The sequence below is a fragment of the Abramis brama genome (assembly GCF_963993115.1).
Source record: "Abramis brama genome assembly, chromosome: 25".
Taxonomy (NCBI): domain Eukaryota; kingdom Metazoa; phylum Chordata; class Actinopteri; order Cypriniformes; family Leuciscidae; genus Abramis; species Abramis brama.
The window spans coordinates 15,310,641-15,335,618 of NC_139987.1; the positions used below are offsets into that span (position 1 = coordinate 15,310,641).

The 24,978-nt window shown below is 37.8% G+C and overlaps 1 protein-coding gene across 1 annotated transcript in view; it reads left to right on the plus strand.

The window, feature by feature from the left end:
• Positions 1-15,447: 15,447 nt before the first annotated feature.
• The window catches only part of cblb (Cbl proto-oncogene B, E3 ubiquitin protein ligase), a 63,262-nt gene continuing 53,731 nt past the window's right edge, over positions 15,448-24,978 (plus strand). The window contains exons 1-3 of the mRNA XM_084103695.1: positions 15,448-15,721; positions 16,378-16,540; positions 17,189-17,439. Coding sequence (XP_083959821.1) covers positions 16,388-16,540; positions 17,189-17,439 — 404 coding nt within the window. The 5' untranslated portion in view covers positions 15,448-15,721; positions 16,378-16,387. The remainder of the gene's footprint in view (positions 15,722-16,377; positions 16,541-17,188; positions 17,440-24,978) is intronic.

Here is a 24,978-nt window from a genome sequence, read left to right on the forward strand (position 1 = left end):
GATGGTTTTCATGTGAAATTGCAGACTGTGTGTGTCGCGTGCATAGACTTGTCATAATTATCCGTAAATCGAGAAAAGTTGCTCTGGCACCTTTAATGTGTGTATGGTGTGGTTAGTTGTCACAACGAGCGAGAAAGGTTGAGCATGCTAAATCTCGAACCCTGAACAGAGGAGTTTCTGCTGGTAAAAAAGAGAACCTGACAAGCTCATAATAAAATAAGAATCAACATAGGCTTGGCTGTTCAGGATTAGAAATGTTGTAAAAGCGATGCAGAGATGGCATTTTCATTAATGTAGTTTATTGAACAGAAAAATTACCATGTAGCTCTCTAACAGAGTTCATTGTAAAACATTAACTATTGTGAAGGGTCATTTCATTATGGTTGTTGTAGCGCTATGCTGGAATTTATTTTCAAGGTAGTAGCCTACCGTGTCTATAATGGAGTAACCAGGGAGTAATGTATTCATCTAGTCAGCTTGAGATTCTTTCCATCTTAACTGGTTATAGACTATAGATAAAACAATTATAGCTCTTTATAGCTCTTGAGCCTATAGTGAATGTTAATGTTTTTTTAATTATGAGAAAGAACCATTTTGATCAGCACAGTCACGCAGAGCCAAAGCACATCCAAAACAATGTTCTTCCACAAAATGAATGCAGTTTTGTTTTTAACCAATAGAGAGCCAACAGTTACATAATGTACCTTTAAAATGTAATTTATTCCTGATGGCAAAGCTGAATTTTCGGCCATTTTTCCACACATACTCATACATTCTATGTCTTTTTAGAGTTAAATATGCACAAAAATACATGATCACGTACAGTCCAAATGTTTAAGATTACATTGAATATTTGGCATTAAAAATTTGGAAACTTGGAAATAAAAATAAAATAAAAAAAGGATTTGAAACATCACAGAAAATAAATATGAATATATTATTAATAAAATGAATTAAAAATATATTTTTATTATTAATTTCTTCACTTAAATTTGCAACAATTTTTTTCTTTTTAAATTAGAAAAACACTAAGTAAACACGTTTTCTTAAGTGTTCTCAGGCTTTTGATTCCCACTGTACTGTATGACAATGGTCTTGTGTGATTGACAGTGAAATAAAGGAAATGTGTTATTGTAGAACGGTGTGAAAAGTCCAGGTCTGTGGTCAATGGATCTGTGAAGTTCTGGGTTTAGAAGAGGGGTCTGCATGTCTTACTTATTGCTCATTGCAGTCAACTTTGATGGCTGACAGGAGTTGTGTGAGCTACACTGGAAATGCACCAAAGAGGATCCTTTGTTGTACTACACCAGTAGGACAGGCTGAGTCTTGCTGGAGCGTCAAGAAGTCCCTCAGGACATGCACACTCAGACATTATTGATGGTTTTGTGTGTCTGATGGCCTTTACAGTTGTAACACAGGTCTTTCCTTGTGTGCATCTGAGTAAATGTAAGTTTGTGACTTGTAAGGCCTACTCTATTTACTGACTTCTTGTGTATATGGGCTATAGACTATGTGTGTGTGTAATATTTTATATATTCATCTATCTATACACACACACACACACACACACACACATATATATATATATATATATATATATATAAATTTCACATTATTATAAACACATACATTATTGTAACAGTTCCCAGTTCTTTTCAAATGACACATAACCAAAAACAACTCGCTGTTTACTGAGAGAGTCTGTGAAGTGTGAACGATTCATAGATTGTGTTAGATTCGACCCACTAACTCGCGAACAGGCAGCCTGTGAAGTGTAAGTCACGCACCTCAATGAAGATATAGAAGAGAAGATAAGTGACTTACACCCAGCATAGCCCTTTGAAGTGCAGCAGAGGGGGCAGCCTGGCCCTTTGGTCTCCTGCCCAGCTGGGGAGAGTTAGTATGTCCTGGGACGTTCAGAGGCGCTGTGACACACGGGGGAGTTTGAGGCTGAAAGAGGCCCCGACTGAAGCTAGGAACACTACACATTTGATCTAACAAGCATGTCTGTTTCCTATCAAGACATTTTGTGCAGTGATTGACAGAAGGAAATGGAAGAGAGTAAATGCATATCAAAAAGAATTGTAACTCAGTATAAGATATAAGTTGCCTCCATGCTAGAATGCTCTGTGGTTGGTAGGGCGGTGCATTCTGGTCCCTAGACATACTTCATGTACCTCAGTGGATTTTGTCTTTTAATTGTCCATCAAGTGGTCACTTAGAAAACCAATAGCACATTTCTCCTCATAGTAGCACGGAAGTATGAGCAAAAGCAATGAGTGTTAATGTTGCACTAATTATGACTGCCTATAGATGGCACTGTTGTAAAAGTGTAAAAAAAATACTTCAAATTACATATTAACATCTGATAGCACATTGAAATCACACTACATTAGTGTGCTAAGTGTACCTTTCACAATATTCCTGATGTGCTTTTTTTCTTTAAGACGTCGCACAGCGCTCCATTGGTATGCTCCTCATTTCTAGCTTCGAGAAGTGTGAGAAAAGAAGAAGAAAGAGACAGAAATGAAAGGCAGAAGGGGCCAGAGCGAAACTGTCCTTTGTGATCAGATATCAGAGGGCTCTGTTATTAGCCCTCCTCTCTTCAAGCCCGCGGGCTGCTTTCATCTTTACTGAGTGTCAGTAGTAAAAGCTGGAGGTCATCTGGAGCGCTATACCTGCGTTAGTGCATGTGCTTCTGTGCTTTCAGCTTTACTGAGGTCAGCTCACAGCCATGTCAACGCTGCCATTTAACAAAAGACCACTGACAGGAGATCAGACACTCACCCCAGAAAAGATCATTTACATGGTCTGGCGTGACATTTACACTGATGAAAAACACAGGGTGCTTCAAGTCACTTTTGATTAACATGATACCCAGATGGTCTTTTAGTACTCTTGTTTAGTGAACTTTTGTAGTAATAAATCCAAACGGGATGTTCTCGCAGGTAGCCTGAGCAAACATCATCTTTCACTTGGCTGTTTTCTCTGCTGTAAGTCTCCCTGCTGTTTTTCTGTACTCGGGTTAGTTTGCATGACAGAATCTGAACTGAAGGCCACTGTCAAGTAGGCTACGTACTCAGCGGCGGAAGTTTTGATTAAAAAAATGTCACCTCGGAGAAAATCTGACAGTCACTTTGAATCATTCGGCATCTCTGACTTATAAATGTCAGAAGGTGAGATATCCGTCACTGAGTGGTCTCAGAGTGTGAGTTGAGTTAGCTTGTATGAGTTTTTTAACCATGAGTTTTCTATGTTAGTTAGAGGAAGTATTAGTTGTCATATGGTTGGTTGCATGCTCAGTCAGCACTGTAGTAGGCTACCAGTGCAAGAAGATCCAGATTTGTTTGGAAGATTGAGTTATCTTTGCTTTGCATTGCTTAAGGCGCTTATTTCAGCCAGATCTTACTTGGCACAGCAAGGTCATATTTTAAAGTAGAGAACAGAGATCTGCTGATATTCTGAATGAGCATTGGAGTTGCTAACGACCTCATTAATGTAAAGTGTCTTCTCACAGGCCATAATTCTACTGCTTCATATCCTTGTCACACACCACCATCATTTACCTTCCAGTTGAGAAGTAGAGAGCATCTCATTTGCAAAAGAGAAGTGAGTTACATTGTTTCCTTGTGGCAAGTGTTCACACCCCATCAGGTTAAAGGGAAGCTCTGTAGATCCAGTAAATGATAGTCTGTGGTTTAGAGCTTTCGATTTTACAACACATTGTTGGAGCGAAATGGCCTTTCATTTGCCAAGTGGGAATCGCTTGCATATGGTACTGGAATACTCCTCTGTTAGGAAGCACCTTTGAACAAAACGCTTGTAAAACATTAAAGGATTGTGTAGGACAATCTTGAAAGGTCTGGATTTAACTTGCACAGTTTAGGCCATAATTGCGGCACATTGTAGATGTAAATATTTCTTTCTTTTGTGTCATGGCTTATTAGGCTTGCTAATGTGTCTGAGGACAGACTTCAGAGCAGTGAAAAAAACAGTAAAATAATTAAACAGGAAAGCGTTCAATTTAGTTTATATATATATTAATGCTTACTGTTAATTATTATTATTACTAAACCAGATGTGTTTTTGTGTGTGTGTGTGTGTGTGTGTGTGTGTATGTGAAAACTGAAGTGAGACAAAAAAAAAGTGTCATAACTTTTGCTATGTTATGATGTCAGACATGAATCTTAGTTTAGTTTGGAAAAACTGTTTATCCCTGAGGATAATGTCAAATGCAGTTCTCATAATGCAACAGTATTGGAAATGTGACAGTAGCGCTTTACATAACTGTGGCATTGCTTCATAATGTATAATACAATTATTTTATTTACCGTAGAGCAAGTAATTGCAAACTGTTCCACAAAATAAAGTTCAATTCTGTCATTAAGTTCACAGAATTCAGGCTACGTAACATTTGACATTTGGTCAATTGATTAGTCATCTGTCTGCTTCAATTTTCATTGCTCTGTCCTTAAAATTGAACAAAAGTGACATTATCTCCAAGCTTAACTTTCATTTGAACTGAAGAAGCCATTACTTCGGCCAAGAGCCATGGGCAATACACCGAGGAACCACATCACACACATGAATCAAAGCTAATGAATGTGTAGGTTTTGTTTTGAGAGCCCCTTGGATACTTTACAGTCAAGAGTTTGTCATCACCCAGAATTCCCAAAAACTCTCTGCACACCACATTTAATCCAAACAAAGCCCACACACACTCAGCATGCCAAGATTGCTCTCGGCTGGAAAGGTGCTTATTCTTTCCAGTTATTCACGTTCTACATCAGTCACATCGTCCCACTAGACTGTCACAGCTGTTGCCGAGAGACTCTGGGAGTTCTTGTTCAGTCTGTGTCAAAGGTACTTTTTGGGTTCAATGTGTAGTCTAGAGGGAGTTCTTTCTGTGGATACAGTAGCTGTTGGGAACGGAAAAGGTTTTGGTAGCACTTGGATATTGAAGAGTAAATCAACATGTGTGGATCAGGGACGGATTATGATGTTGGCATGCCCTGGGCATCACATTACGCGTTCTTGCTTTCAAAACAGACGGATTGCGACAGAACTGAACAGAAGGTGTATTATAGCTGCATTAAAAGTAACAAAATGCAGAGCTTATTGCAATTATTGGTGGTTAATGTTGGTTAGGCTACAACGCTGTATTTGTCTTGTACACAAGACACAAAAATTCGCAGGAGGAATACATAGTGCCCCATTTAAGGGTATAGGGGGCGATTTCGAACACAGCCATTGTGTTCAATATTGTTATTAGCATAAAACATGTATTTAAAAAAAAAATGCTACAGGTTTAGTAAATCATCAGGGCCCCCTACTGGTCTGGTGGCCTGGATAAGTGCCCGGCGGGTCTGTGGGTTAATCCGTCTGTGATTTGGATCTGTGTAGGTGGAGACAGAATATTTGAGATCCGACAGGCATGGAGAAGGAGCTCTCCTCAGATGGAGCAGTCATCCTACACTTATCCTCTGCCGTTCCCACAAACGTGGAAGTGTGGCAGACGAGATAACATGGCTAATGCGCACACATGTGACCCACATCATTTTGGTGTAATCCAGTACCATAATCACTCTTTAAATATACTTGAATAAACTATAATTTCCTCAATGACAGGCTGGATAGAACGCTTGGCCTCCACAGCAGCCTTATTATCTTTGACAGTTTCAATCTATAGTATTAATATCCCATCTCCGGCAGCTAGCTGCGGGTTTGCTGCATTTCCCAGGCTGAGGTTTGAACTTTATCCTTGATGCTCAAACAGTCTTCTGTAACTCTCTCTAGCTGACAAGAATCTTCCAGGCGCTGCAGGCGTTATGTGCAGCATGAAGGCTAAAAGCTAAAGCTAGCATGGCTGTGAAAGGTATTGCTGTGGTTATGAAGAGGATTAGAAAATGACATAGGTTAATATGTAATTTGAACACAAGGAGTCGTTTGTCCATTCTTTTTCCTGTGGGTTGAACGTCACTGCTTTACACACCTGTGGCTTTGTGGGGAGGCGTTGAGTGGGCTATGTTTTGGAGGAAGTAGGTCCAATATGCTTGTTGTTCAACCTTGCCTATGTACTTACCTCGGCTTGACCAAAAGAATGTCAACTCAAGTGCCTATTTATATAACTAGAACAATCAAATACTGTCACATCGTGGTACAACACACTGCCTCAGTTTCTCAGCTTCTGTTTTAGCCGTTCGCTTTGTGCTGTGTGAATGAACATCTACTGGCAAATTCAATAAGCGTGACTATTTCTAAAACAGAGAAATATAGACTTCAAGGTCCACATCCATCTTCCTTTTTCTTTCAAAAAGCTCACAGAAAGAGCGGTTTGTGCACATACTCCATGCCTTCAAGCTCTCCCCTCCTTCACAGATTTAGTATAAAGTATCTCTTTGTATAAAGGGAGATGTGGTTATTTCAATTGGTTTCATCAGTTGTTTGAGGGAATTGTAGAATGTTCAAATCATTGGCGCTCGCGCAACCAAATTTAGTCATCTGACGTTAAAATTGAAGCCTCTCTTGGCTTGCATTTAAATCACATTATGATTTTGCTATTGTTTTAAGAAAAAAAGGCAGTTCCCATCATTTCCGCCATTTCCAATGGATAATTTGACTTTGCTTAGTCATTCGTGATCACAAAATATTTCCAGTTTTATATTTAAGTTTGCATATTCCAAATGAAAATTTTAGATGTGTTCACAAAACACATGATATTCATGTTCATGAGTGAAAAGAATGGACCACTGTTGTTATTGGTAACAAAGCTAAAAGCGTTTTCCTTAATTAAAATAAAGCTGAAATTGAGTTGAAGTACTACAATTATTATACTAAAACTTTAAAAATATTAAAAGGTAATGTACAAATATATGAGCGAACTTGTCTTGATAATGTATTTCAGTCACTCTGAATATCTGCATGACAATTTATAATATTATCGTAATGTCTAAAAAATGTAAAAAGATTACCTAGACATAAACTAATTAATATTCATGAGCTTAGTCTTTTTTACATGCAGTGGCATCACAACTTTCTTATCTTTGGCTCCTAGTCTAAAAATTCCAGTACTACTGGTTTAAATTTACATTTATTCATTTAGCTGCTGCTTTTATTCAAAGACACTTACAAATGATCCAGTGATGTACTGGCCCTCCAGTCTGGCTGTTTAAAAGGTTTGTAAATAGTTTGAATAACTTCAACCACATTATGTCGTCTGCACACAGCTTTTCTGAATCAAGCCATCGTCTTCTTGAGGTTGAGTTGGTTAGGGGTTTTGTGCTGATGCTATAGTCTGAATTTAATCTTTTAAAATCCTGTTCTTTTTTTGGCCAATGCCCCCTTTGATTCTGTGACTTATATTGTCCAAATGAAATCCAGAAATGCTTCCCATCAGGCGCTCCCTATATGTGTCCATATATTCTTTCACATATGTTGATAGTTGCGGTGAATCTGATTAGACTCTGTCATGGTGGTCTGGGCAAGATGGTAAAAAAAGTCACGCGTCTACACTTAATTTCAACTAAAAGCAGCACTGAAGGAAGCGTTCTGTTATGCGGTTGTGCATGTTGAGACCACACAGTGACTGAAACAAAACACAGTGCACCTTTATCTGTCCGTCACAGGCAGCACGACTCGAGTCTGCACACGCAGTCACCTGAAACTCAAAACGTACAGCGTACACATTATATGGTTCATAGTATACACATTTAGATCTGTAAACCTAAAAATAATTTGCTATTTGTTATTTGCGCAGTTAAAATATCTCTCTTGTCATTTTTCTAAATATTGTCTGCCTTTTATGTTTACAATGTGTTTTTGGAGTTAAGTGTTATTTTACTATTATTTACATACTATTGTAGTATTTATTCATAGCCTTTACTTTTACATTTTCACTTTTCATTTTAAATTATAAACAAAAGTTTTTATATTTCTATTTAGCTTTAATTTATTTCAGTTTGTTTTAGTATTTGTATTCATATTTAAAAGTATTTTTAAATAAAGTATTTTATTTCAGTTAGTTGCCAATGCAACATTTCTATTTTAAGTTTAAGTTGTTCATCTAATATTTACCTTTATTTCAGCTTTTTTCCAATTATTAACAAAGTTATTTAATAGTTTTAGTTAGCAATAACACAGAGCAAACATTAGGCTACTATTACTATTTCTCATACTTGGTGTTAGAGGTTGTTCAGAAATATTAGATCTTCCTCTCAAAAACCCACATAAAAACTGATATTTTGTCAATTATGAATATAGTAATTGCCTATTTTACCCAGTATTTGTTTGTGCTATGTGATTTTTTTAATGCTTATTAGAGTTAGCTTAGCGACATGCTAACATCAAAGTCTGTTGGATTTTATTGAAATCGAGCTATAGCCACATCCACTTTCTTAAAAAGTACAAAAAGCAATATGCTACTTTTCATTACCATGCAACTTCATTTAGACTTTACATAGTTTGAACTTAACTAGTCTTTTAACTAGTATCAATTTCTTGAACACTTTCCAGATTTATCACAGAGTCCAATGTGGAATTGGTAAAGTAAAGTGAAGTTTTGTGTCCTGTGGTGCACAGACTGCGAGGGTGTCACATTTCACAACAGAGGATCCAGAGCTCTGTGTTTGGGAATGGAGTGCTGTTTCCTTTTAAGGACGATGGAGCAACAGCAGGCCCTCCTCCTCCTCGCAGATGCCATTTCCTGAGTGTTCGCATTCTTCTGGCTCTTGCGTCTCTGTGATTTCAGTAGAAGAGTGGGATAAATATTACGCGGGTGATGTAAGGGCCCGCGGCCCACGCATCCTAACAACGTCATTGCCACTTCCTGTCATGGTCAAAGGCTTAGCTTGGATTCCTGGAGAAAAATATCTGGAGGTCAGATTGCAGGGAAGGAGGTTTGGTTAGTGTGTCACCATGTCTGGTACTGTCATTTTTTTTAAAATCAAGATTTTACAGGCTAAAGCCATAGGAGAACATTTGAAATTAAATCACAAAAATAATGACGCCATTAGCCCCGTCCCAAATCTCTCTCGCGGTACATTAATGTTACACTGATCGGTCTGTGCAGCGCCACTTTAAGTCGAACACACCTATTGACAGTAAAACCACACACCGGACATCGTAAGTCACATGACAATTACAATATGGTGGATGTAGTAGGCTATGTCTGAATTGTATTCATACTATAAAACGTAAAAAAAATGTCCTCATCAGATGTATGTACTCAGACAGGATGTTTTTTTTGGATGCACCTATTTGTTTATAGCAAGTATGGAGGCTGTATGGCTAATACGTTTTTTCAATCTGACTGTTTTTGATTCTTTTTAAATCTGAATTTCAGTCTGGTCCTCACACAAAGTTTTCATATGGATTCAGAAGGAGCATAAGATGTATGGACCATTTTAATGATACTTTTTGTGTCCCTTTTGAAACTTAAAAGCCTCATTCATCCCTATCTGGATGGAAACAAGTGACCAGGCCAATTCTTGAAAATTCTCCTTTTATGTTCCACAAGAAAGAAAGTGAGTAAATGACTTCAGGTAAACTGTTTCTTTAAGAACAAGTGAATTAAGGGCTTGATTCATAAATGTAGACAGGACATGATGATGAAAATGACTATATGACTTTGGCGAAGATGGTGCAGTTATGTGACCTCATTGCGAGGCCACAGAGCAAGTCCTGTGTATACATGTGTATATCTGTTTATGTGTGTGTGGGTGAACAAGTTCGGTACAAAGTAGCCCAAAGACCAGCTGCAGCACAGATTAGAGGTTGTGTGGTTTTCTGGTTGACTGGATTGTTTCTCATCTTTAGCTGTTTCCTCTCTGACAGAACTCCTATGTCTTATCTGAGCGCCACAGCCTTTCATGAATCTTTATATAGCTCCGTTGCCATGGGCATCGCTGTGGATACAGAGCCTGACACCAACCAAGAAGAACGACAGAAAGATATTTCAGAGAAAAGACACAGTTCAAACCAAACTACGGTTAGATGAATATTATCGATGCTTATGTTAAAAAAAATTAATCTGTGTGTCTAACGTTGATAGAAAAAAGTTCATTTTAGCAAAGCTATTGGTTGTGGCCTCAGGAAACTCCATTGTCAGAGAAAAATAGTGGGTAACAATCTCCTGTCCTGGCAGGGCTTGGACTGTCTGGACCAGATATTTGTGTTTGTGTGCCGTAGTCTTTGTTTACTATACCATTACCAGAACAGATTGCCAAACTTTATGTCCAACTTTAGGAATCAGAAGGAAGCTTTTTTGAGGACAGTATCCAGACTGTTCGAATCAAGACACATGACTTCCCTGCTGGACAAATCCAGATCCTAAGCTGGTCTGACATAGTTTTGATTTGAAATACCAGCTGGTAGGGACCTGGCTGGGCTGGTAGACCAACTTAGACCATTAAGAAGCCAGCTAACAAGTTCCAAAAACTATCTGGACCTTAATCTGGTATATGTTGCAGCAGAAGCCTTGACCAAAAAGCCAGATCCAGCTGATAGTTACTCTAGTCAATCATCAAAACCAATCTGAATTGGCTTGGACCCGCTAGAAAGATGCTACAGTGGAAGTTAAGTAAGCACAGATAAGTCTAGCACAGGCATAATAGTCTCTTTACTATCAGGCTGCTCTGAAGCGAATTGCCCCTCGGTCATTACTGTGGGCACAATAAGGCCATTTACATTTCCTGAACTGAACACACACTGGCACGCATGATAACTCCCTGATTGAATTAACTCCATGCTATACAACTTCCTTTATGGAAAGCTGCTGAATTTGAATTTCAGAAGTCTTATTGCAAAAGAGTTTCATGATCTCAGCAAATATCCAGGGAATTATTTTGCCACACCACTGTACCCTGTTGCCAAAAACAATACTGTTATCCAAACAATGAGACATACCAATCCTGATCATCTAGACATTTGATTGTGAAGCTCCGCAGCTCTGTTGTGAAGCCTATTGTACAATACAGTCTGTCACGTTTGCACACAATTAACAGGCCACAGACATCCTGAAAGACAACTCTGAAAATATAGAAGTGTGCTTAGTCATAACAGAGAAATAATGACTCATGAAACAACTCAGAAACACGCAGATGATATTTTTCATCACGTCAGTCAGCGAATTGTGCCAAAGCCACGCTTGCCATATGTTGCAATGTACGTTATTCGTTTAGTTGAGACAGATGCGATTTGTGAACTGATAAGGTATTGATTGTTACTTTTTGTTTGTATGTTTTTATTAATGGTTTAAGTTACTGTTGGGGGTTATTGATTGACCAGAAACACCCACTCTGAGCTCTTTTGCCTCCTCCCCTCTAAACTCTTATCACATACTTGACCTCCACAGGTCAGGAAAAGGGAAATCGAAAGCAGGGTCACATTCTAACAGAGAAGCAAGATATTATGCTGACCGTCTGATGCTTTTGAGAGGAAATCAGTTATGCTGACCTTTCAAACTTAACTTAACAATCGTTTTACATCCTGTATTGTCATACTGAGAAGAAGTTTTTAATATTTACTTCATTGTTATGTATGTGTCTAATATATATATATATATATATATAATGTATGTGTGTATGTATATATGTATACACACACACACACACACACACACACACACACACACACACACACACACACACACATATATATGTTATGAATATAAATATTTATTTTCAACTAATCTAAACACGTTTTATATCTAAATATCTATCTATCCATCCATCCATCCATCCATCCATCCATCCATCCATCCATCCATCCATCCATCCATCCATCCATCCATCCATCCATCCATCCATCCATCCATCCATCCATCCATCCATCCATCTATCTATATAAATAAACATGTTTAGATTCGTTCTGAAATATTTGAGGCATAAAGAATGAGTCATAATGTGCTTTAAGAAGAAATAACCATCAATAGCCCCTGAAATGATATGATTGTTCATCTTGTGCAACTCTTCTCTCTCTATCTGCTGTCCTTTCTTTGCTGAAAGATATGCCCGGGAGACATTGGATCACATTTCCTGTGTGTGTGTGTGTGTGTGTAGTGTCATGGAAGTGGAACTGAGAGCGTTGTGCTTTAATAAGCACTGCGCTGTATCGTGTGACCTCCTGGTCATGGCCTCAGGGACCCCCATTCTCATTACAAACATCATCCATGGTGCTTCGCTGCAGATGGGGGCAAGTTTAAAAAATTATAATTTGTCATCAGATGGTACCTACAATCCAGGATGATATGAAATTTTCTTTCATTCATCGAACTTTTTTTGTTGTTGTGATTTTCTGGAGAAAAAAAAAGTGGAAGGGATACTAACCACATAAATAGCTGCATTTAATCCAAACATGTCTGAGCATTTTCTGGATACATTAAAGTCCAGCACCTCGGTTCTCAGTTAAATGAGTCATGTCTTGAATTTCTGATTTCTGCTACTGATTGACAAATTGCACCATTATCAGACCATTATGTTAAATTACCTATAAGCCATTCTATTCGGTTGTATGTGCAAGTTCTGGTGTGTCTTCAGGTGCAAAGATGTTACATTATTTTTGCTACTTCCTGTTTCCTTGTTGAGTGCATATACCAAGTTTTTGTAGTGGTTTGACCAGACAGTTTCACATTTGACATCGGTTCTGTAGAGAATCACTCATTCTTGTAACTGTATTAGGTTTCACAGTGAATTTTCTGTATAGACAGATAAAGGCTAGAATAGGACATCCATATCTGGTCGCAAAGAATGAGTGGAATCCCAGCTAACAAAAATATGTTCCCATTAGGTTATGAAAAACAAAATACCTTGAACGGATGGCCCATCCATCACCAGGATGGTTTCTCACACACAGACACTTGAGTATCGCTAATATAGCTATGCTGCATGTCTTTGAAATATGGTGGAAACTGGAGTACCTGGAAGAAATCATGGAAAACCTGCTAACTCCTGCCTCAGCCAGGACTCGAACCGGGGACCTTCTTACTGTGAGGTGATAGTGCTACCCACTGAGCCACTGTGATGCCCTGTTTATATTTATGTTTATATGAATTCAAAAATACAACCCCACCACAAGGGAAAAAAGAACACAAACTCAAACATGCAACTAGACAGCACACAAGTCAAATCTAACAAGGCATGAGGAAAACAACACAATAGAAAAAGAAAAGTTTCAAGTTTCAAACATTGTCATTTATACAGTTATGTTTCAGGCTGAAGAGAGACCTTAGAGTTTAACGGCTGTCTGCAGATGCTGGATGTTTGGTTTAAAAATGACGTGGAATGGAGCACATGAGCAGAGTTGTGAGTAATAGAAAGACAATGAGAGAATTTAGTTCAGAATCAGATTAAATGCTGTTACTGAAGGGAAGTTCAAAGTCCTCATTGATTAGTGCAATGCATTAGGTTCAATCCCAGGTAACAAGGAACCCAACAAACACAGAACGTTCCCCTAACGTTCCCATTTGTTTTTGTTTTTTGTGGGAACTAAATAAGAATGTTCTAGGAACGTTCTCGGTAGGTTCTTTTTTTATAACCTAAAGAGAACGTTCCCAGAACTTTAGCTGCAGATTATTATTTTATAACCCAAAGAGAACCTTCCCAGAACGTTCACTAACGTTCATTAAAAGTTATGTAAATGTTAGGACAAAACGTTCTTAAACATTTTTAAAAAAACGTATCGTTTTGAACATTTAAAAAACATTCAGAAATAACGTTTTCATAACATTTCCAAAACGATAGAATGGAATTTTCCTCTAATGTTCACATAAACCATAAAAAAACATTCTTAATACTTTAAAAAACGGATGTTTTGAACGTTCAGAAATAACGTTTTCAACTTAATCAGAATGTTAGCAAAACATTCAACATATTTTTGTCATCTGGTAATGTTGTTCTGAGGACGTTTTCAGTCGTACAAAAAACATCATAAAGACGTTCCCAGAACATTGTTCTAAGAACATTTTCACTCAACGTTAGCTACGAGAATGTATTTTAACTATGAAAACATTATAAGACTGTTCCAGAAACATTATTTTAGGAACGTTTTTTACTAACATTTACATAACTTTTACATAACGTTAGTGAAAGTAATGGGAACGTTCCCTGTTAGCTGGGATGCTAATCTAAAAGATTGCTATCTCTGTTGGAAAGGCCTTATATTGTTTATGTTTACAAAATGGGATATGATACAACTGTAAATATGATTAAAAACTGAAAACCAGACTGTGACATTGTGATTCAATACTATCAAGTGCCTTTCTGTCAAAGAATCCTTTCAAAAATATGCACTGTTCACAAACAAAACAAGTCTTCAAATACAAAACTCTGGTTGAAACTGAATTTTCCTAGAAATCAAAATGATGAAATCCCTGATATTTCCAGGCTTTCCATGCTAAGACTGCAACCATGAATTAGATGAAATAAAGCTGAAAGAGAGGAACACAGAATATGTAGAAGAGGGAGGTCAAGACATTTCTTATTAGAGGAGCAAAACAAAATGTTCCGCCAATGGCCCACGTGGTTGTAGAGCACCTAAACAACGGGACCTGTGTGGAAAGCCATTTTAACATTATACTTTTTAACTAACTTGTAGGCATATTCTATGTTTACATTTGTAGTAACTTACCTATTTTATTCATTATATGCTAGTACACTGTGAAAATTATTTTTTAAAGTTGTAATTTATAAAAGAAAATACTATTTTATTTTTTCTACTTCAGAATTTCACATTTAATTCAGTGTTACTTGCTGTTTGTAATTGTTTGTTAAAATTACAAGCAATTTTTGAGTGAAAGTTGTTTCTACACCAATTATTTTTAGTGTACTACTTTGCAACCAGTAACTTTACCAATTCAACAATTCTGTTACTAACAATTGACCAGACCAATAGGGATCTGAGGATCAAATATCAACTATTCACTTCTGACTATTCTAGTTATTGCTGGTGGTGCCTATTCTAGTTTAACTATCGTACTAGTGTTTCAGCTTAAGTATTACAGGCTATAGATACAGAGTTACTAGCCTTTATTCCAATTATTACTAGTAATATTACCAGTAACAAAGGAGTAATTAAAATGAAAACATACTCACTATTGGATTAGGTACCAGTAATAATAAAAATAAAAAAACATACAAAGATTTAGTTATATATTTTAGACGTTATAAATGTTAACACGGCTTGCCATAATAAGACTTGTTTCCATCGGAGAAAGTGAAGATGACTGAATATATAATTTGCACAATAGGAACAACCTACAAAACGCTTTGCACGATTTCATTGCCTCTTCATTTACGGAAATATTAAGTATGCACTTAAACTCTCAACTCCAATTGGCGGTTGGAGAACTCCGTCACCTCAGAGAACGTTCGCGCTTTCTGATTGGCCACTTGAGAGCGATTGCTTCATCGGCTCCGCCCACTCGGCTCCTCCCTTTTGCTTTCGCTGCTTCTTGTTCCAGTACTGATTTTTAACCGAGCAGTGATACGACCATATCAGACAGCGACAAAAGCGGGATTGTACTGCGTTTAAGCGGTTTTTGCGTGAGGATACGGACGAGCTCCTTCTAGTTTTAGAACGTCTGGGCAGAGATGTAACAGTTTCCTGGTACTGGCGTTGTGTTTTTGTTGCTTTTGTTGTAATTTGTTGTGGGGACCTCCCTAAAGCTTCAACTCAGGAATTCTGACATTCCCTGTATTGGCTGCTACACTGTTTTCCTTTTGCCGCAGTAAGTCTGGAGTTTTTATATTATACAAAAGAGCAATTTGCCGCAATTTACAGTGAAATTAAGATACCTGCTCTAGCTAATTAGTTGTCACAGTCTTTAAAGATCAAGTTGTGTTTCTTACTAACGTTACATCGCATTTTGTTTAATGCTCTTTTAAAAAGTGCAACACAGTAATCTTGTATTTCTGCAGGGTGGATTTTAAACAATTTCATCCCAAATTATTCCCAGCTAAGTGTGCACTGTTTAGAAACACTACTGAAACAAACTGCGTGCTTAAAAAAAGTTTAGAACTTTAATAATGTGATTAAATAATATAAAATCGAGTTCTGTTTACATGTTCGGTGATCATGATTTATGTGAGATAGACAAGTCTCGGTCATCAGTTTACATGTACCTTTAAATTATAATTGAATTTGTATATGGTACGTTATACAATAGCCTATACAAACTAATGTGCACAATGGTACTAAATGGGTTACAAAGTCCAAGCATCTTCATTTTTTATTTACTAGTCTTTTGTAGCCTACTAATCGCTGGTCTGATATAAAAGACCTCAAGTAAAGGTTTTCAGTCCTGGTAGGCTACAGTTCTATAGGCTACTGTCACATATCTGCCCACATGTGTTTTGTTGCCTTCAACATTTCTGTATCTTACAGTGTGCAGAAAATGGCAACTGCTCTCAGTGGACGCCCACCTAACAATAGGAAAGGCCGTATTTTAGGCATTATTGATGCCATCCAGGACGCTGTCGGACCCCCCAAACAGGCGGCTGCGGACCGCCGGACCGTAGAGAAGACATGGAAACTCATGGACAAAGTAGTAAGTGTCTTGAGTGTTTACAGTCCTCCTGTCGATGAAGCAACAGTGCTTCCTCTGCTCTCACGCGTTGAGAGACTTTTCCACGAAGTCGCTTGTTTGGAAGCATTTGTTTGATACATTGTAGCAAACTGTTTATTGAGTAGAGGCAAGCTCGAGAAGTTTGTTCGTAGCTGAAATCCATCCATCCATCCATCTATCTATCGTCTGTATTTACAGAGCATAACATCCATCCATCCAACCATCTTTTTTGTATTTATTTATAGCTATTTTATAGATGCAATACATTGGGTTGTTATATAATTTATACAAGTATAACTTCTAGGATTTCTTTTCCATCCATCTTTCATTACTAATGTAATATTTTATAAAAGATATGCGTCATAAATAGAGTTCCATATACAGCGTGGTGATCATGATTTGTTACATAGTGCAAGCATCTTAATTTCTCTATACTAGTCTGTTGTACTAATCATTGGGCCGAGACCTGAAGGTTTTCAGTCCTGGTACAGTTCATTTATACTGTACCACTTACCGTTTGAAATGTTCTTTTTTTTTCAAACTTAGTTGTTTAGTGAAATTGTTGTGTGGTGTGTTCTCAGTGAAGGGGAGTCGATTTTTCTAAACTGACGGTGTGTGTGTTTTTTTAAGGTGAGGTTATGTCAGAACCCCAGACTACAGCTGAAGAACAGTCCTCCGTACATCCTGGATATTTTACCTGACACTTACCAGCACCTGAGGCTGATTCTGTGTAAATACGAGGAAAACCAGAGACTTACTCAGCTAAGTGAGAATGACTATTTCAAAGTGTACATCGACAGCCTGATGAAGAAATCCAAAAGAGCAATTCGCCTCTTTAAGGAAGCCAAGGAGAGAATGTACGAAGAACAGTCACAGGACAGGTAGGATGCTTTTTGTTTCCCTCGTGGTCTGGTCACGCATGATCTGGTCAGTGTTTTGCAAATACAGATTGTTTTTGTCTATTGTGAAGTGAAATGAAAGGAATGATTTCACTTTTGTTCTATGTGCATTTTGCATCGAGATGTCTGTTTCAATGCCAGCAGATGCGTCACCTTCGAGCGTTATCATGGTTGTCAGTCTCATAACTCGTATGGTCTTTCTTTCTGACACTGATCTGTTGCCCTTTGAACGTCCTGCCGGATGGACATAGGAGAGGTCAGGTCACATGACTGGTCTGTTAGTTGAGTTTCCTCTGGTGTTTCATGTCAACTTGAGTCATGGCTAATTATCATGGAAATCCAACTCTGATCAAGAGCAGCAGCCCTAATGAAAGAGCCTGACCCCCTCTGGATCTAAATCCTTGGTGGGCCAAGCAGACTCTGCACAGGGCGAGAACAAAGTGAGAGACATTATTAACAGAGCAAGTGTGTCTCGGGCATAAGCTGACACATGCAGAATACTCTCCCCGGGGGCCATTAGAGCTCTGGGTCAGCCTGTGTGTTTCAGACATGAAACACGGGCCTTGACTAAAGAGGAAAATCTTAGCATTCTGTTTTACTGACAGCCAAGCGTAACATTCCCAGCATCTGGTTTTAGAGCGTAGCCTCACATCAATTAAACTGCATTTAGGCCACTGACTATTTGGGTAAATACTGCACAGTTTGAAAACGTATCATAAGGCGTTTGATACTGCCAGCAAATAATAGTGTTTCAGCTGTTGGTTTATATCCCAGTGCTTTTTATTGGCAACTCTGGCTCAGGTTTTGGCAGAAGAGTTTAATTTTAGTAATGCTTTCGATTCCAGTCTCACCAGATTCTGCAGGGGTGAGATGATTGAAATGAAAATTTTAGGGCTGATGGATAGGTAAAGGAGCGTATTTTAGCCCGCGGACGCCAACTGACAGGCTGTCCTGACACGTTGTCGTATCCAGAAGCTGTGACACTCGCTCCGGACAGGAGCAGGGATATCGGCTGACAGCCCCTCCACGTCTGCTGTGTCACTCTGTCTTAAACCTCAAAGGAGAGATCTTCTACTCTACCTTCCAGCCTTTGGCTCCCTGTCCTACACAAAGGGGGGGTAGTAATGCGTCCTTTTTGGAGGTTGCAGAGAGGAAGATAAAGAAATTGAGATGAGTGCAGGGCTCAACAATAAGAATGATTTTATGGCGCAATGCTAGTTGACGTATCTGTCAATAAGTCCTATCAGTCTTTTCATCTTGTGCTTGATGATCATGTACGTGTTTTGTGGCTTGCAAACTGAAACATTTGGTTTTCTGTGAGCATTAAAAAATGTTGCCACAGTAACGATACAGTATGCAGCTGACTCGCATAGATAAGGTTTTGTTGCTAGAATTTGTCTTAGAAATATTTGTTTTAACGGAACATTTCTTTTCATATTAATATTGTTTTACACTAAATATAGCCTAAGTAATGTTAATTTTATATATAAATACATCTTCGCTATATATATATATCTGTGTGTATATATAAATTTACTAATATACATGTAAATGATATATATGATAATATACTGTATATATACACAATAATTTAAAATATACATATAGGTGAACTAGTGTTTATATATATATATATATATATATATATATATATATATATATATATATATATATATATATATATATATAATATCTCTCACAGTCAGTTATTGTAGCGTGATACAAGATATGATGTAGCCTAGAGTTTTTTTTTATTGTCTGTTGTTGCCATTGATGTGTAAAGTCTTAGGACACAAAGCAAATTTTGGAAATTCTGACAATAAAGTGATAAAATGTGTGTATGTGGTTCAGGTATGTTATGGGAAAATAAATTTCCCCACAAAGATGACAATATCTAAAATCCTTGTTCTTGTTGAGACATTTTTTGGTCCCTATGAGGAAAACTTATAAATCATACTTAGTAATGTTTTTTTGAAAATGTAAAAATGCTAAAAGTTTTCTGTGATGGGTAGGTTTAGGGTTAGGAGATACAATTTACAGTTTGTACTGTATAAAAATCATTATGTCTATGGAAAATGTTTGTGTGTTTTCGTGCTAATTATTTATCTTTGTGGTAGGACCAGTAAAAATGTTGGCAGGGCAAGTGAAAATCCCTCTTAGGCCAGCAGAAGCATTCCTTATTATTTAGCCTCCTGAATGAGATGTGCAGAAAGGACAGAAGAGACAGTAAGAGAGGAGGGGAACAGGAGAAAGAGGCATGTGGAAAGCGAGTTCATTCGTAGTGCAGTGGGGCTGCGGGGAGACATCAGTAGAGAGAGCTGGTCCCCGGCCTGCAGCCAGGCATCTTCGTGGAGGCCCCGCATGTGCTACAGTAATTATACTGCAGCTCCTGAGACCAACAATGGGACTCGCTTTTTCTGTCTTTCTCCCCCAGCACCCTCCTGCCATAAATATCATCTCTGCCATGCAACGTTAGACAGACTGTGGAAGACGAAATGGTCCCTTAAACAACTTAAAATGCCTAGTTTTGGTGTGTTTGGGGTTTTAAAACCAGTTCCAGAACTCTATAAATGCACTGAAAAACTTTTTTTAAACTTCTTACACACTTTTAAAAACTTTATTTAGTTTTAAAGCATTAAATGTCTTTTACTCCCTGCCAAAATAATGTTTTATTTATTTATTTATATTCCTTTTTTTTTTTTTTAAACTACACGTCTGTGTTACTATTTTTCTATGTTTACATTGTTGCGACAGCTGTGGGTAAGCTACAATAAAAAAAATATATATATTTTTTTTTTAACTATATAAAAGCCACTGATGGGACAATGGGATAAAAGGAACCAGGTCTTTCTTTGTTTCATTAACTGCACAATTTTCTAGCTATTATAAAATCTTGGCAGGATGATGACGATACAGACACCCATCTTCAGATTGTGTGCTGTACTCTAGCAATGTCAACCCTGTTTGATAATTATCAGGAGATTGCTGAGGTTCTGAGTTTCTCTTACTGGAAAGATCTAAATGCATTACAATCTATTAGCATTGACATTAAGAGGCGGACAAAACGGTGGTCTGGAACAGAGATGAATGGGCCGGATGTATTGAATCTAGAGGACGTTGGCAAGCTTTGCTGTATCTGGGGCTGAGGTGGCAGTCTTAAACTTTACAGTGTTGTATCTTTCGTGCTTTAATCTCCTATGTGTCTTTTTCGGTGACAGAGATGGATAGCTTTGTGGATAGAAGCGTGGAGCCATGCTGTAGACGCAGAACTTCTCGGAAGCCTCAGACTTGGCCTCTTTGACATGCTTGCTTTTCAGCCGTCGTGCATCATGAGAAGATCGACAGATGTTTTAATGTTCCTGTGGCTTTGAGGTGTGAGAGACTGCTGTCAACAGAGATAGAGACTTCGGATACTCTTCTCAAACTCGCTGAAGAAAATATCTGAGGTTTGGCCTTTAAGCAGGCCACAGACAGCGGGGACCGTCCAGGGAGCTGTTTTGCATTCACACTTACTGTGAAATCACATTGTGTATTTTAGTGCAGGGTTTAAAGTATAGATTTCTCAATTTTAATCGATTTTCATTTTGATGAACCAATATCGATTCTTAAATCCCAAGAATCGATCTTTTAGTCTATGAAACAGTCTCAGCTTTATTATGAAATTCAAACAATGAATGGCATTTTGAACACTCTGACGCATCTATATGTGAGCTCTCAACCAGTGATGCACTTTAGCTACACAAGGACCACATTTCCATGTTGCACACTGAAAAGTAAAAATAAATAAATATGTAAAATAAATGCATGTGGGAATAAATAAATATAAAAATAAATGAATGCATAAATAAAGGTTAAAAAGAATAAAAATAAATAGAGAAAATAATAAGTGAAAGAAAAATGTAAACAAATTAATTCAGGATATTTTTTTTTTCTTTTTTTTCTCAAGTCATTTATTCCTTGATTTATTTTCCTATTATTACATTTAATTATTTATCTACACTTTTTATTTATTTAGATCTAATTTCTACAGGTTTAGACCTCCATATACTGTACACATACATACATATACATGCATACATACATGCATGCGCAGATTGCACACACACACACACACACACACACACACACACACACACACACACACACACACACACACACACACACACATATATATATATATCTATCAGCTACAGTATATGGAGGCCTAAACCTGTAGAAATTAGAACTCTCTCTCTATATATATCTATATCTCGAATTGAAATGCAATTGAATTGTGATTTTTGGTTCAGTACCCAGTTCTAGGGTATTTACCCTCATTCTTAATTGTGTGTCACTCTACCTCTTCCAGTCTCCATCACATCAAAAAACGAAACCGCACAGAGAGTTTTTTTAAGCTCTGAGAGCTCTTCGAGAGAGCTAATTCCCTTCTGAGAAAGGTAATATACTTCTGCAGCCGTCTGTTTAAATCTCTTTACTCAACTCGTTCGGTTTAAAGCCGCTTAACAGCTATGGAACATTCGGGGAAGTTTTTGTTTTCCGCAAATGTGCAAAAAGTGATCTTTCTTCCCAGCTTACACCTCTCTCATGCACCTGTAAACTTGTGTAGGCGTTAGCACCATGATTTGATGTTTGGAATGTTTCCTTAAAGCACAGGATGTTTACCGCCCGACCATCCTTAATTTGTGTCTGACCACAAGGACTCTAGCTACAATGTTCTCCACGCAGATGTTCCAGAACACGACACAATGCTCTGGTTGTTGAAACTGCCCTCTTGCCTTACCATCTGCTGTGAGTAAACCGAAATGGATCAACATGTTACAGTACAGAGAGCAGGAACATCACAGGATGATACTTGGACCGAACTGAAATAGACTGAGCGTAATTGCTAATGCAGCAGCAGATTTGGCAGAAAAGGTCACATATGTAGCTTTATCTCAAGATGCCGTCTGATGAAAAGCTGAAGTGAAAGTGCAGACCTTGGTGGAAACGGAGTTGTGGATTTGAAACTGCTTGGTAGGGGAACTTAGAGACCGGCCTGCCTTGTTTGCTTTGACCTTGAATAAGCGCACTCAGAGAGCATCTTAAAATGTTAACTCGGTTTATTATTATTCCGCAAACTGAAGTTAATTTTCTGTGTTTTCTTCCCATGGAGGAACTAATTATAGATTAGCTTGATTGGTTGATGAGGACAATTGCTCATTCTCCAATAGATTCTGCTCCAAAAGACATTTCATAACGCAGCAGATAATTTTTCTCATCCAAAGTAATAATTGCATTATGTTTCAGGCTCTTGCTGTGAGTTGTATTTTTTATGGCAGATATTGGATCCAAAATATCATTATAAAACAGACAGTTCCATTCCTGTAAGCTGACTGGACAATGTCGTTTTGTCATTTACCAATTTATAGAAATTTTATTAATGAAGAAATTTTTTAATTATGGATGCACAATATTTTGGCTCTGTATTGGTCGATATAATTTTTTTATTTACACTAACATTGACCATTTTGGGCTCAGGCAGTAAGATTATTTTTATGTTTTTGAAATAAGAAATGCTTACTAAGGCTAACAAATAAAAACACTAAAAATAAAGTAAAAAAAGTAATATTATGAAAATATTATTACAATTTAAAATGTAATTTATTCCTGTGATGGAAAAGCTGATCTCTCAGCAGTCTTCAGTGTCGAATTATCCTTCAGAAAGCAGAAATCATTCTTAAATGCTCAAGAAAGATTTTTAAACATTATCATCAATGTTGAAAACAGTTGGCTTCTTAATATTTTGTGGAAACCATGATACTTGATTCTTTGATGAATAGAAAGTCCGAAAGAACAACATTTATTTGAAATGGAAATATTTTGTATATTTGGGAATATCTTTACATTCAGTTTGGATTATTTTAATACGTCCATGCTGAACTATTAATTTCTTTAAAAAAAAAGACCCGAACTTTTGAACTTTTGCTGTTATCTAGCACTCACTTAGTTATTAATCTTTTAAAATTACTAATAACATTGCAAAATCTATTTCTCAAAATAAATTAATATGTATTGTTCACATTGTATATTTCAATGTTGTGATGTATAAATTGATGTCTACTTTTTTTTTTTTTTTTTTTTTTTGGTAATTTATTTAGACAAAGAAAGTTTTGAATTTTAACATTGGCCATTTATTGGTTATCGGCCATAACATATAAAAAAAAATGGTTTATTGTAATACCCAGAATTTTTATATTGGTGCATCCCTAGTTTTAACAGCACAACTTCATACCTTACTGCTTAAACAAGTAATGACTGACTGCAGTGATGTCCAATACCTGCCAGACATGGTACATAATGGACTGCAGCAGGGCATGCCACCCCTTGACTGAAGTTAATAGGAGTTATTTACAGAGTAAGTTAATGCCCTCCCACAGAGAATGAAAGGAAAATATATCCTTCCCTCATGTCAAAGCCCTCAGACCAAATGGGCCCCTCGCCCCTCCACATCCCCCAATCTCAGCCTTCTCCAGCTGCATCCATCACACACAAGCACAATGAAGTTCAAACAGCCAAATAACAGTGGAACAGAGCCAGATGTTCTACTCAATTAGGGGTCTCCCCGCTCTCTGGTCACTCTTTCATGTTTTCCCGCTCTTTTTCCTTCATCATCCCATTGTTTAACGTGTTTGTCCTGCATTGGAGGGTCAATTAAGTCCTCCTGTGGTGTTTTTGTGACCATGTTTGTGTTTATTTCTCTGAAATTGCCTTGTCAAATGTTGGCCCGGTGCTTTGATTAATGAGCGGAGGTCTGCGTTTGGGTAAAAGCGCAATTAGCAGCTCTCAGTTTACCACCAATCAGATGGCAAGCCACATATCAGAACTCCCCCATCCCACCATGCCTCGGTTACCACGCCGTCTGCTCTGCAGTGTGATGATGAGGTTCATCTGGTGCCCGGCTAATGATGGAAAAAGCTTCATTAATGAGGAAGTCACTGACTGATTCCGAGCCTCAGATCTGGGAGATACCACTGTACGCTGCTTTTGAGTTGGCCTTAATTGGCAAAGACTTCACTTCCGAGAAGTTCTGAATAAATCCTGTGTCTCTGTTCTCCACATTTTAACTGGATGGGAATTCTCAAGATCCCAAGACTTATCCAGACTTTAAAGGAAGCGAGTTGCAAGAAAGGCTGGGGTGAAAACCGGAAAAGAAAGACGCTTGGATGTTTGACCTCTAGAGGAAGGGCAAACACACACATACACACACTCTTACAAGACCAGACACCCTGTGCAACCCAATCTTTATGCTGCAAATCAGCGGCATTGAGAGCAGATATCTGTTATGATTTTTGCCTGCTCGGATTCTGATGCATTGCACAATTTATCCCTCTCTTCAGTCATCTGGAGGAAAACACAAGGAGGAAGTGCCCCACAACATCCTGTTCTTCTGTTTCCCTTCCACAATTATCCTTTTACTGTGAACACAAGCACATTTAGGTCCGAATACTTATGATACGCAAGTACGCAAATGTGTACTTAGGC